Below are 14,438 nucleotides of genomic sequence, written 5' to 3'. Positions count from 1 at the left end.
TAAAACTCATTCCCAGATGATGGTTTATGGGAGATGAGTTGGTGGGTTCCCGACCTGTTCCTAGTGGACAGACATCTCAATTAGTGAGTCACTATCATGTCTCAGCTCTAATTATGTCCCAGTCTCAGCACATAAGCCAAGAACTAGATGGGCTATGAAGGGCACAACTACATCTCTAGACAGTGCCTCTCTGGCCTGGGGTGCAGCACATTGATAGGGCATGGTGAGGGGGCAGCTTCTATGGCCACTGCCTGTGCTGTACCCATAGTTTGGGCTCCTTTGATAATTAAGAAATGTTCTACATCACTTGATGAGCTCAGCATTTAAACCAACATCTACCAGACAACTTGGAACAGTGATCCCCAAGGGGCAGGCAGCGATGAACACGGGGGACTCACAGCAGAATTTCGTAGTCCTCCAGGGATGCACCACAGCTCCAGCTTCCTGACATGCCTCGGAATAGCCAGCAACAGCCTGGCAGACGTTACTCTCCTGCCCACTAAGGACGCAATAGCCATACACGCAGTCTACGAAGTATCCATGGGGGTCCACTTTGCTGTGACATCCTCTGAAAGGGCCACTCTTATGGAGGATGAGCCCACACTGCCCTCTGCTACCTTGTTGCTGTTTTTCAATAGCCTCTACACTTGCACATGGTGGTATCGTTACTGTAGAGCATCCTGGGAGGTCGCCCACCTTCCAGCTCTGGCCAAAGTTGACGGGGCTTGGTGCCAGCTTGCCATCCCTCATGAGCATGTCATCATCCCTGTCACTGTTGAAGTTGCCACACAGACCACACACGGCTCCTGCGTAGGTAACTGGCAGAGTCACCGTGGTGCGTCCTGACCACCCGGCATAGGTAACGGTGAGACCAAAGTCTGCGTGGATCACTGTGGCCCAGCCCTTTCTATACACAGTGATTTTCTTATCAATGAGGTTGAAGGGAAGATTAATCAGAAAACTGTTCACCTGTTAAAGCAAGACACATGAGATATGAAACATTGCTCGCCTGTGGTGGAACCTCTCACCCCAGCACAGAGCTCTGGCCCATGATTACAATAATAATCCATCTATGTTCAAATCTTCATTCAGTTCAGCCTGCTTCCTTCCCTACAGCTTGCCTGAATCCAAGCTCTAACCACACTTGTATTTCCCCTGGCATTAGCTATTGCAGTTCCCTCCTCTCTGTCCCCCAGTGCCCCAGGTTCACACCTCTGCTGGATGCTATTGACACTGTGAAGGAGTGCTCACCCCACACCTGCCCTTGAAAGGGTTAAGGTGGCTAGATAGGCCAATTAAGCATCTAAGATGCATCTAGAGGAGGAGCCAGGGAGCAATGAGAACTAACTAAAGGCTGAAGCTCACCTGAACAGGAACACGTGGGCTTGTATAAAGCAAGGTAGCTGAGGGCAGAAGGGGGGCTGCAGGGAGGAGGTCTTCAGTCACTCTCTGAGGCTAGGGAGAGAGGGGACTTGGCCAGGAGGGAAGGGTGTACCCGGAGAAGGGTAGAGAAGGAGACTGATAGAGGCAATGTAGGAAGCAATCCAAGGAAACAAAAAGCATGGGACAGGGTAGACCTTAGCTGCTGGTTTTAGGTCCCTGAGCTGGAACCCAAAGATGAGGGTGAGCCCATGTTCCCCTACCAGCCACTGAGGATGTGGCACCATTGAGGAGCAGTGAATTAGAAGACTGCCTGGGAGAGTTGATGACACTTGGTACACAAACCTCCCAGAAAGGAGAAACTACGGTGACCTAGCCGGAGGGCCAAGCCACAAGGAGAGAGCCACTGAATCTGGGTAGAGAGAGAGAGAGAGAGAGAGAGAGAGAGTGAGTGAGCACTCACAGGAAGGGGCTTCAGAAAGGCAGAGCTAATTCCAAGCTGCGGCCACAAGGAGGTGCCCCATTGGGGATGAGAGCACACTGTGAAAGTGTGGACACTTGTGGATGGGAGGGAAGAGGTAGATGTGGTACATCTTGACTTTAGTAAGACTTTTGATACTGTCTCACATGACCTTCTCAAACAAACTAGGAAAATACTACCTAGATGGAGCTACTAAAAGGTGGGTACATAACTGGTTGGAAAACCATTCCCAGAGAATAGATATCAATGGATCACTGTCAAGCTGGAAGGGCATATCAAGAGCGATCCTTCAAGGATCAGTTTTTGGTGTTGTGAAAGAGTTAAAAGAACTCTCATTTCTGTGGCTTTGTAGCAGGCTGCTCTCGCCTGGCCTTGACTCGCTGTTTGGCGAGATAAGCAACTGCCATGAAAAGGGCCTGGAGTTAGCAAAATTTTGTGTAAGCTTGTTATCGCAAGTGAAGGTTGGGTTTAAATGCAATAATAATGGGTTTTTACTCATTGGCTGAAGAACCCTGTGCACGAGGGCAATGGAACCTACTGATTCGTGGAGGGGTTCGGGCACAAGGGCTGCATGCATCACCTACTCATATATATATGATGTGTAGACAATGCATAGGGTCCCCCTCCGACTAGCAGGGGGGCACTACGCTCAAGCGTAATAAACTTTGCAAAGACTGACCAGTGGTAACTCGTTTATGTGCCTCAGCCTAGACTCGAACTGTGTGTGACCTATTGGGTATAATTCGTAACAGTTTTTGTGCGTGACCTATCAGGTGTAATTCACAACATTGGTCTGGTTCTATTCAATACCTTCGTCAGTGATTTAGATAATGGTATAGAGAATACACGTATAAAGTTTCGGATGATACCAAGTTGGGAGGGATTGAAAGTGCTAAAAAAGAATTCTGGTAAATTATTTGACAAATAGATTCCTTGCTAGGCATATTAGTACAGAACTCTGTGTAATTCATTTAAATTACAATACAGGACTTTTTTCAGAGTAGCAGCCGTGTTAGTCTGTATTCGCAAAAAGAAAAGGAGTACTTGTGGCACCTTAGAGACTAACAAATTTATTAGAGCATAAGCTTTCGTGAGCTACAGCTCCGATGAAGTGAGCTGTAGCTCACAAAAGCTTATACTCTAATAAATTTGTTAGTCTCTAAGGTGCCACAAGTACTCCTTTTCTTTTTTGCGAATACAGAATTGTATTTTCTGCCCCTGTCAGAAGCAATGTAAAGACTTGGGGAAGTCAGGGGTAATGGAGGACCTCAGGGAGAGAGAAGGAGCCTAGGAGTGACCCTGGAGGGTGTTGGGTGTGGGTGAGAAGCTTTTCTTTGTGGGGGGTGAGTTTGTTAGGGTATTGGGAAGCCTCCCCCATGAAGATCCTGGATGACCCCAAGCCTCTCCCATTCAGCCAGGCATGTCTGCCCCTGTCCCCACACTCCTCATCCCCATGGGTCTCTGCTGCCTCTCCCACATCCCCAGGCTCAACTCTGTCACTCAACTAGCTCCTGAGCCCATGCTCCAGTCTGTCTCCCCCACAAGTAATTCTGAACCCCAGTCTGTGACCCGCCCCAGCAGCCCTGTGTGCCCCACTCTGTCCTAAACTGGCTCCATGGGAAAGGTGCTGCTCATGGGGCAATTCTGAAGCACTGGGCTTAGAATTTAGTATTTTTCCCCATAAAATACATTGATAAAATATGATGAAGCGAGCTGTAGCTCACGAAAGCTTATGCTCAAATATATTTGTTAGTCTCTAAGGTGCCACAAGTCCTCCTTTTCTAATTATGTGAGAATTTCCCCAGGAGTAACAAATGCAAAGTGCTCCATTTAGGAAAGAACAATCAGTTGCACACATAGAAAATGGGAAATGACTGCCTAGGAAGGAGTCCTGTACAAAGGGATTTGGGGGTCATAATGGATCACAAGCTAAATATGACTGAACAGTGTAACACTGTTGCAAATAAAGCAAACATCACTCTGGGATGTATTATCAGGAGTGTTGTAAGCAAGGCACAAGAAGTAATTCTTCTGCTCTTCTCTGTGCTGATTAGCACTCAGTTGGAGTATTTTGTGCAGTTCTGGGTGCCACATTTCAGGAAAGATGTGGTCAAATTGGAGAAAGTCCAGAGAGGAGCAACAAACATAATTAAAGATCTAGAAAACATGACCTATGAGGAAAGCTTGAAAAAATGGCCTTTTTTAGGATGGAGAAGAGAAGACTGAGAGGGGATATGATGACAGTTTTCAAGTATATAAAAGGTAGTTACAAGGAGGAGGGTGAAAAAAAATTTCTCCTTAACTTCTGAGGATAGGACAAAAAGCGATGGGCTTAAATTGCAGCAAGGGAGGTTTAGGTTGGACGTTAGGAAAAAACTTCCTAATTGTCAGGTGAGTTAATCACTGGAATAAATTGCTTAGGAAGGTTGTGGAATATCCATCATTGGAGATTTTTAAGAGCAGGTTAGACAAAAACCTGTCAGGGATGGTCTAGGTAATACTTAATCTTGCCATGAGAGCAGGGGACTTGACTAGATGACCTCTCAAGGTACTTTCCAGCCCTACGATTCTATGATTCAGACACCTTCTCACACATCCGAAGTGTAACCACATCACCCCAATCCTTAAATATCTCCATTGGCTCCCTGTTTATGCAAGAATGTGGTTACAATTCACCCTATATTTCAAAATCCTTCCATGCACTGTCTGCAACTTTTCTGGATCACGCAGGTGACTTTCCACAAATATTTTAGAGAGATTAGAGACAATTTGAGAAACTCACCAGGACTTTCCCAGGGAACTGATTGCTGATCCTGAGGTTGGTCTGATAAACCTTGATCTGTAGAGGAGCAGTATTGTTTGCCTGGAAGTTAACTTCAAAGTCCACCAGCCCTTCTGCCTTCTCGCACAGGGCTGTGAACTGGTAGCGGCAGGTGCCTTGGAAGTCATATCTCTGTCCATCAAAGGTGGTATAGTGCAGATTCCTTGTCAAAGAGCAGGTGGCATAGCTGGAGGGGTAACAGCCCCGTACGCCGTTCACTAGCCCACACCTCTCCGAGTGTTTGCACGTAGCAGCCACGCATTCGACTTGTCTAGTGGCTACGTCGCACGTGCACTGTGTCCCACATGCCTCGTCGACCCAGAAACTCTCATTGGGGGCATAAGGGCGCCCCTCAAACTGGCACCCACAGCCCCCCTTGGGGATGCATTTGCCCTGGCTCAGCACAAAACCATCCATACACTGGCAACTTTCCACACAGGGGTCTTGGCAGCTGCTGGGGGCTGACTGGTCCACACACGTGGCTGGGCAGGCTGTTCCACACAGCTGGTACTGGCTGTTCTCCAGGGGGCACTCCATGGCTGGGGAGTGAAGGACGCACAGATTTAGCAGCAAGTCTCTCTCCATGCAAAAACCATATTTAAAATAGACAGAGGGGATGTATCTTGTGGGGTCTGAGAGCCCTAAAACCCCAGTGACCTCAACAGGAGGTCAGGGTGCTCAGCACACTGCCGAAGGCGATTAGCACCTTACAGGATCAGGTTCATGGTAGGAAGAGTGACTTAAAAACAGGCATCATTTTACCCCAACTATCCATGTGTTATCAGTCGACATTAGATACTCCAAGTGACAGACACCTTAGCAACTCCAGGGACAAATACTGTGAATACAATAGAACCCAGGAATCCTGATTTCCCAATCGCTGCTCAATCCCAAACCACTCGATCACGCCCCCTCCCAACACCAGGGCTAGAACTCAAGAGTGCTGAGCCCCAGGCTCCCTGATCTAACCAGCAGACCATAGACCTTGGCGTTCAAATCTGTACTCACGGCATCTGGCCAGCTGCCTCCATTCCCCAATCCTGACCCCCTCCAGCTGGCAGGCGTCCGCGTAGGCCTTCAGGGCCTCACACAGGGCCGTCCTGTAGCCGTCATTGTGGCACAGATCGTACACACAGTTGTCCAAGTAGACTGTCGGATCCACCTTGGTGTGGCACTGGCTGAAGGGCCCATCTGAGACCTTGGCAATCAGGCCACACGAGGCCTCCTCCTTGTACTTTCTGACTATGCTGGCGGCACAGGGCCTGCAACCTCCAATGCAATCGTGCCAGCAAAACTGATCCTCATCTTCCACTGCCCAGCTTTTCCCCAGGGCAGCGACACTGGGAGACAGGTCCCCGTCTGGGGTCCGGAAGTCATCAGAGGGGTCCCCATTATAGTTGCCGCACAGGCCACACAGGCTGTTCAAAAAGACTCTAGGAACAATGACCCTCAGGTGGTTATTCCAGTCATAGGACACCCTGAGGTTGAAGTCGGTGTGGAGGACGAGGGAGGTGCCGCTCTGATAGAGCCGAAGGGCCCCATTGTTCAGAGAGATGGGTAAGTGGGTCCTGGTGTTATTCACCTTTGCAGTGAGAAAGAAAGGGCAAAGGTCACAACTGAGTGCACTAGTCTGTCATTTGCAAAGTGGCCCCTACTCAGATTAGCAAGCAGTGCAACCTGGACCCAAATCTGAACCAGAATTACTTTAAAACATCATATTAAATAGAGCTAGGTGGAGAAATGTAATTGTTTTTGGAGGATTTCAATGTTTTGAAAGTTGTTTAATAATGGAACCACACTTTCAAAAGTCGAGACTGGGATCCTAAATTCTTAACTTTGCTGCACAGTAAAAATCATGGTTTTAATAAAGACACTGGAGTTATAGATTATTACAGCAATCTGTAACTCAATAACCCACCCTTTTTGTCCTATGATGTCAGTGGGTTTAACCACTTATGCTTAACAATCTCTTCCACCTTCTATTTAGCTATGATGCTCTGGGCTTGTCTATATTTGGAAATCTACAGCTGTGGAAAATCCAAACCCCTGAGCAACACAGTTATACTGACCTACTCCCCGGTGCAAGTAGCGCTATGTTGACAGGAGGGCATCACCTGTTGACATAGGTACCACCCATCAGGGCATGGCCACACTACAAAATTAAGTTGACCTGATTTACGTCAGGATAAAGCCACTTCAGTGATTACATCACTTGTGCATGTCTACTCTTTGCTCCTTGTGTCTGTGCGATGTGCATCATCACCAGGAGCGCTTGTACCGATTGTATTGTCAGCGTGGGGCATTGTGGGATGGCTTCTGAAAGCCAGTAACAGTCCATGTAATCAACGCAGTATCTACATCAACATGGCATCGACCTAACTACATCAACATTGACTCTAAACCTCTCATGGAGGTGGAATTATTAAGTCGATGTAGCAGGGACTATTATGTTGGTGAGAGCGAAATTTTACTGTAGACACTTATTGGTCGAGGTCAACTGCTTTGCATTGACCTAGCACTGTAGTGTAGACTGCGTGGAGTACCTATGCCAACAAGAGAAGCTGTCCTGTCAGCCTAGGTAGCATCTTCACTAGGTACTACAGCTCGGCAGCTGCACTGGTGCAGCTCTGTAAGGGTAGACAAGCCCTTACAATGACTTAATTAAATTGCTTGGAGTATGGATTTTTCACGCCCCCGAATAGGGCTGGAGCACACACAAAAAACAAATAGTGGGTGCTGAGCACCCTCTGGAAGCCCTATGGATCAACTCCTCCACCTCCCTCCCAGTGCCTCCTGCCCAGTGCCATCAGCTGTTCTGCAGTGTGCAGGGGGTGCTGGGGTGAGGGAGAGGAGCGGGGGCAAGAAGGGGTGCAGAGGGGACAGGGGCTTGGGGAAAGTGGTGGAGAGGGGGGTGGAAAGAGGTGGAGAGGGGTTGGGGCACCCCCCGAGTCGATCTAATTCTCTAGCATAGACCAGCCCTGAGTACCATTCCCAGACCTGAAGAAGAGCTCTGGGTAGCTGGATGACTTGTCCCTTTCACCAACAGAAGCTGGTCCAATAAAAAAAGACATTATCTCTCCCACCTTGTCCCTGGGACCAGCACGGCCACCATGACAGAGCAAACCGTTCAAAAGTTGGAATTTTGAGGGCGAGGGGGCTGCATCAGTTAAAGCCATTAGGAAGTGGCTACAGGGAGGAAGCTGTGTCACCTAGAGCCATTAGGGAGCGGCTCCTGCAGGGGAGAGGGCCACGTCTAGGGTTGTCAACTTTCTAAATTGCAGAAAACCAAACACCCTTGCTCTGCTCCCTGCCCTGTGGCCCCACCCCTTCTCAGAGGCCCCGCCTCCATTCACTCCATCCCCCCTCCCTCTGTTGCTCGCTCTCTCCCATCCTCGCTCACTCACTCATTTTCATCCGGCTGGGGCAGGGGGTTAGGGTGCAGGAGGCGGTGAAGGCTGTGGGCTGCGGGTTTGGGGGTAGGAGCAGGCTCCAGGTTGGGGCCAAGGGGTTTGGAGTGTGGGAGGGGGCTCAGGGCTGCAGAAGGGGGTTGGGATGCGGGATTTGGGATGCAGGAGGGGCTCTGGGCTGGGGCCAAAGGTTTTGGAGTGTGGGAGGGGGCTCTGGGCTGGGGCAGGAGGTTGGGGTGCAGGAGAGGGTGAGGACTCCAGCTGGGAGTGAGTATTCTGGAGTGGGGCCAGGGATGAGAGGTTTAGGCTGCAGGAGGTGGCTCTGGGCTGGGGGTGGGGCCGGGGGTCTGGAGTGTGGGAGGGGGCTCCGGGCTGGGGCAGGGGGTTGGGGTGTTGGAGGAGGTACGGGCTCTGGTCTCAGGTATAGGCTTTGGGATGGGGTCAGAAATGAGGGGTTCAGGGTGCAGGACGGGACTTCAGGCTGGGGCAGGGGATTGGGGTGTGGGAGGGGGTGCAGGCACAGAGAGGCAGTTTGGTGCAGGAGGGGGCTCAGGGATGGGGCAGGGGGTTGGGATGCAGGAGGGGTTGTGGGGTACGGGTACCAGGAGGGAATTTGGGTGTGGGATGGGGCTCAGGGCCAGGGCAGGGGATTGGAGTGGGGGAGGGAGTTCGGGGTGTGGGCTCCGGGCGGCGCTGACCTCAGGCGGCCCTGGCATTTCCCAGGGATGGAGGAAGTCCGCGTGACTCCCGGGAAATGGTGGCATGTCACGGGCTCTGTGTGCTGCCCCCACCTGCAGGCGCTGCCCCCGCAGCTCCCATTGGCCACAGTTCTCTGTCAAAGGGAGCTGCAGAGCCAGTGTTCAGGGCGGTGCCTGCAGGCAGGGGCAGTGCGCGGAGCCCCCTTGCTGCCCCTCCGCATAGGAGCTCGAGGAACATGCTGGGCTGCTTCCCGGGAGCTGTGCTGAGCTGAGCTGGGCACGGTGCCTGCCTGCCCCTCTGCGGCCAACCAGACTTTTAGCAGTCCAGTCAGCTGTGCTGACCGGAGCCGCCAGAGTCCCTTTTCGACTGGGTGTTCAGATTGAAAACCGGACGCCTGGCACCCAGAGCGCGTCAGTTAGAGCCGTCAGGGAGCGGCTCCTGCAGGGGAGGGGCTGTGTCAATTAGAGCCATTGGCGAGTGACGGGCGGTTGTTTTGATTAGGGTGACCAGATGTCCCGATAAAATCGGGACTGTCCCGGTTTTTAGTTCTTTGTCCTGCATCCCGACCGATGCGTGGGACATTTGTCCCGATATTGCGGCTTTGGCCACTTCGGCCGCTTTTTCTCCCTCCCCCCCATGTGTTCCAATATTTTGTCTGTTTCATCTGGTCACCCTAGTTTAGACCCTTGTCTCTGACTCCTGGTTCCTGACTCCAGATCTGGCTACTAGCCCTGACTGCCACTACTCCAGCCAGGAGGTCTGACCGCCCATGTCCCAGTTGCTGACAGTAGCCCCAAGCACAGAGCTTTGGAATTGTGTCAGTGCCCCCTGCTGGCCGCTTGCCTTATTCATGACTGGTATTGCCATGATGGGAATTGAGGTCAGCACTGACTCCAAGGGGAGAGTGCGCCCTACTGGCATATCTGTACATCTGAACGTAGTACAGTGCCATGGCTTCAGGACAGCACCAATTCAGGAGGAGAGCACCCTCTACTACTTAAACAATTCTACCCCCTGCAACACCTTGGGTAAATATTTTCAAAGTATCCTATCAACGTACTGACCATGCCCAGCACTTACCCCCACAAAGCCGACCTCAGCCCTGGCTGCTGTGACGGTGACTCCATCCACCTGGACAGTCACCGACCCAATGTAGAAGACCTGTGTGTTCCCACTGTTCTCGCTCTTGGCTATGACATGGAAGGAGGGCAGGCTGGAGGCATCCCTGCAGGTCTTGGCCATTGTGTAGTTGCAGGTGCCGTGGAAATCATACACCCGTCCATCGAAGGTGTGGTAATGCAAGTAACCCCCAGCCCAGCACGTGGCCTGGGAGACTGGCACACACTCTGGCTGCCCATTTATCATCTTGCAAATAGTTCCTTCTCTGCAGCGGACCACACTGCAGGATGGCTTTGGAATAACTAATGGGGAAAGACAATAGAAAGACAAGAGACACCAGACTAATCAGTTATATATGAGAGTGGAGAGGGGGCTGAGGGTGGTGTGAAAATTGGGATGATATTTAGTGTCATTGTAATCCTACTTCTTAATCTAGCCTGTTTGTGAAATGGAGCAAATGATCAATCTATCTAGCCATCCATCCCCATACATATTTCCCTTGGACAGTTCCCAAAGCTCCCACAAGTCCTCTGCTGGGGTGAGACCACAGCAGTCTTTGAGCCAGCAGAGCCACCTCCTATATCACCCTCCCCACAGCCTCTAGTGCAGCTGGTGAACACAGAGGGCCATATGACAGGTAATATGGAGCAGAGCCCTGCAATGCAACCCAAACCTGACGGGAGCTGACAGCAAGTGTCAGGTCTGGGTAAGGTTGAGTAGGAAATCAACGGGACCCTCTTGGGCTTGGGTCAAGTCAGCTGTTCTCCTTCTGCCTGTGGGTAGGGTTGCCAGGTGTCCATTTTTTGCCTGGAAAGTCTGGTCGAAAAGGGAACTTGGCAGTGTTCGGTCATCACTGCTGACCAAACATTAAAAGTCCAGGTCCTACAGTAACCAGCCTTCGCCACCCAGGGAAGGGGGAGAGCAGAAGCTGCTGCTGGAGCCTGGAGAAGCACTCAGCAACAGCTCCGGCGGAGAAAGGTACCGGCGTACCAGCAGCTCCCCATCCTGCCTTGAGCATGCCTCTCCCTCCCCCACCCTGCCCCAGTCACCCCATCACCCTCAGAGCCCTGCTCTCTCTCCAACATCCTACCCCAGTCACCCTTCCACCCCTAGAGCCCTGCTCAGCTATCAGGGGCACGGTGGTGGAGAGAGCAGTGAGTGACAGTGGATGGGGAAAGAGGAACAGGGAACAGGACCTTGGGGGAAGAAGTGGAGCAGGGAAGGTTCCTGTGCTCAGTGTTCAGTTTTCACAAATGGGACAGTTGGCCACCCTACCTGTGGGATGAGCGCGGAGGTGGGTGCATGCGCAGCTCCTACTAGCACTGCCACCTGGCTGCCTTATGCATCCTGTGGAGTGAGGGAGCTGCCCCAGAGCGCACACACTGCTGCCAGGGATGGCGGATGGCAGGAACAGGGTACATAGCCACGGTCGTGCCAACCCCATGGGCGGGAGGTGGCCATAGCACTCATGCACTTTCATTGGAAGAGTCAGGCTGGGTCGGAAAATGACCTGACCTTCTTGGGCTTGGGCTCCTCAGAAATTAGGCCCAAGCAGACCTCTAGCGTGGAGCAGACAAGGAGAGTGGTGAGAGGTGATGGGCTCTGACACTACCCAGATGACTGATGGCCCCTATGGGTCTGTAGCCAGGGTTTTCTGTTTATAGCAGCCCCCAGGCTGCGCCCAAGGAGAGAATCATGGAATGTGCATAGATCCCTGACAGCTGCCCACCCGCTCTGCTGGAGAGACCCAACAAGTCTTCCCATCCTTCCAGTCGAAATTCTGCAATATTATGGGTCAAAGTTCCAGGATAAATGAAGGGGGAGAGTGAGAAGACATAACCCCAGCTACTTACTTGCTCCTGTACAATAACCCTTAAGGGTACATTTCAAACAGTGACTGTCCTGTACCTATGCTGATGCAGGCCCTGATGCCATCTCTAATCTGGCAGATTTCTTCTCGGGAGCAGCCATGAGCTTTACAGGTCACCCCTCGGGCAGGAACACATGTGCAGCTTTGCTGGCATTTGTTCATCAGGACTGTCTCATTGGGCTGATGGAACATTTGGAAAACAGGAAACAACAGAATGTAACTGGATTATTTAAAATAATTTTTGATAGCGCTAAACCCAGAGCTGTGGATGTGTTTTTCTAACAGATGTGCTCTCGGAATGATATTGGGGCAGCTCTCTGGTCTGTGTTATACAGGAGGGCAGACTAGATGATCACAATGGACCCTTCTGGCCTTAGAATCTATGTATCTATAAAAATGTCCATTGTGTCATAATATTATTTCCTCTTGCCTTTAGAGATAAAGGCTGTCTAATGGGCTGAGGACTGGGCTTAATGCCAGGAACAACTGCTAGGTTTTAACCTCCCATCTGCTACTCATTCCCTAGGTGGCCTTGAGCAAGTCACTGCGCCCATCTGGGCATTAAATCTTCTGGCCTTTTTTGGCGCTTTGAGCATTAGATACTAGCAGAGAGGGAAGCCAGCCTGGATGGACCAGTGTTCTGATCCAATATAGCAAACCCTATATTCTTGACCTGTGTAGGGATTAAGATGGGGACAGAGCAAAAATTAGATCAGACCCAGATGCTCCAGCAGGGGGTGGTACCTTGTAATATCTCCCATGCTCAAAGCACCCACAGCTCTGCAGAGTCACACAGCCCTGGCCATCGAAGAAGAAGCCGTCGTCACACTGGCAGCCTTCAGCACAGGTCTCTGGGCAGTCCATGATGTCTCCAGCGCAGGTGGTGGTACAGAGGTCAGCGCAGACTTCGTAGTGGCTGTTGGCTGGGCACCTCACAGCTTAAATAGAGAGAGAGAAATAAATGTTGCCTGGAAAGATCTCACACCACAGCACAGAGAGACAGACACAAAAGGAGAGGAGAGCAGGACAGGGAGGAGAGGAACAGGGCACCTTTAGAAAGGAACATGAGATTGTTGGTTCCCACCGAGAAGAGTTTCAGAAGAAGCCCAGAGGCCTGGAACAAGATGCTCAGCAATATTGACCCCACCCCCTGTGCATCTCAGAGTTCCTACACTGTCCGCGCACTTACGGCAAAAGGAGGCGCTCCTCCATGGCTGGATGGGGGCCCCGGCCTCTTGGCAGGCCGTTACATAGCTATGGATGCTCTGGCACAGGACCTGGGAGTCCCTGTTGCCCAGGCACAGATCATACAGGCAGTTGCTCTGATACACACTGGGGCTGACCATGCCGTGGCAGGCCGCGAAGGGGCCGTCAGGGTCTGTGAGCAGCCCACAGTAGTTGTGCCCTTTGAAGATGTCCTTCTTCTTCTCTTCGCAAACTGGACAGCTGTTTCCAGCACATCTGTCTGTACAGGATGTTCCTGGGATCTGGACTTCCCAAGCAGAGCCAAATGCTGCCTCATCAGGGGCTGTCCTGCCATCGGGGAGCTGAAACTCCTCGTCTGCCTGTCCATTGTAGTTCCCGCACAGGCCACACGTCTGGCCCTCGTAGCTTCCTGGGATGGTGACCCTGGCCTGGTAAACCAGGTCATAGCTCACAGTGAGGCCGAAGTTGGTTTGCACCAGAATGTTTCTGCCATGTTGATATGCTCTAAGTTGCCCATCAGCCATGATTACTGGGAGGTTGTGGGACACCCCGTTCACCTGGAAGAGAGAGAACATTCCCTGTGAGCACGGGGAAGCAGGGACATAGACAAGATTCTGCTCTCACTGACACATGGCATAAATCAGAATGACTCCAGATTTCACTTTGGGATGACTTGTCCTCACCTTCCAATGTCTTCACATTGCCCCCTACATCTCTTCTCTCCACATCACCTCAGTTCCCTCCCAGTTCTCTCTCTCTACCATTGCTATTTTCTCCAATCATGTTTGGGTTACACCTCCTTTTCATGAAAGCTCCTGCAGACAGAACACTCTCCTACTTCTTGTCTATCTCCCCTTCTCCTCTAAAGACCCACTTCCCTGGTGACACCTCATTCCTTCACCCTTGCCTTCTTCTCCTATCTCCACCAATTTACCACATGTTGTATTTGTCCCAAGTTAGACTGCAGGCTTTTCAGGGAAATGCATCATGGGAGAAATTCTTCAACACAGAGCCAATGGAGTTAAAATGGAGAGGAAGCTTATTCCATGTTTGCAAAAATATGAATTAGGTGTAGAGAGTTCCCCAAATCATTAATTCCCAGAAACATGGTGTATAAACCAAGAAGGGAGGCAAAGAAGATTGAGCTGAGCTAAGAGGATTCTCAGCTTGCTCAAATGAAACTCTGACATAGCAGCTTCCATGATTCAGAGTAGCAGCCGTGTTAGTCTGTATTCGCAAAAAGAAAAGGAGTACTTGTGGCACCTTAGAGACTAACAAATTTGTTAGTCTCTAAGGTGCCACAAGTACTCCTTTTCTTTCAGCTTCCATGAGTAATACTTCCTACCACCTCCAGTTGGCCAGGAGACTCTTTTCCATCCTGATGGATGATGATCTGGCATCAATTATTTCATGCCTTCATCACCTCTCTTCTGGACTTCAGTAATGTGATATACC

At 51.0% G+C, this 14,438-nt stretch overlaps 1 protein-coding gene across 1 annotated transcript in view; it reads right to left on the bottom strand.

Annotated features, from left to right (window-relative positions):
* Window positions 1-14,438, bottom strand: part of LOC119848109 (IgGFc-binding protein-like) — a 111,956-nt gene that overhangs the window by 52,716 nt on the left and 44,802 nt on the right. Inside the window, exons 18-24 of the mRNA XM_043502305.1 lie at window positions 12,967-13,540; window positions 12,522-12,715; window positions 11,816-11,957; window positions 9,869-10,209; window positions 5,691-6,264; window positions 4,644-5,221; window positions 399-969 (exon numbers count right to left, since the gene is read on the bottom strand). Of these exons, the coding sequence (XP_043358240.1) occupies window positions 399-969; window positions 4,644-5,221; window positions 5,691-6,264; window positions 9,869-10,209; window positions 11,816-11,957; window positions 12,522-12,715; window positions 12,967-13,540 (2,974 nt within the window). The remainder of the gene's footprint in view (window positions 1-398; window positions 970-4,643; window positions 5,222-5,690; window positions 6,265-9,868; window positions 10,210-11,815; window positions 11,958-12,521; window positions 12,716-12,966; window positions 13,541-14,438) is intronic.

Source organism: Dermochelys coriacea, chromosome 24 (assembly GCF_009764565.3).
Source record: "Dermochelys coriacea isolate rDerCor1 chromosome 24, rDerCor1.pri.v4, whole genome shotgun sequence".
Taxonomy (NCBI): Eukaryota; Metazoa; Chordata; order Testudines; family Dermochelyidae; genus Dermochelys; species Dermochelys coriacea.
This window is presented reverse-complemented; position numbering and strand designations above follow the sequence as displayed.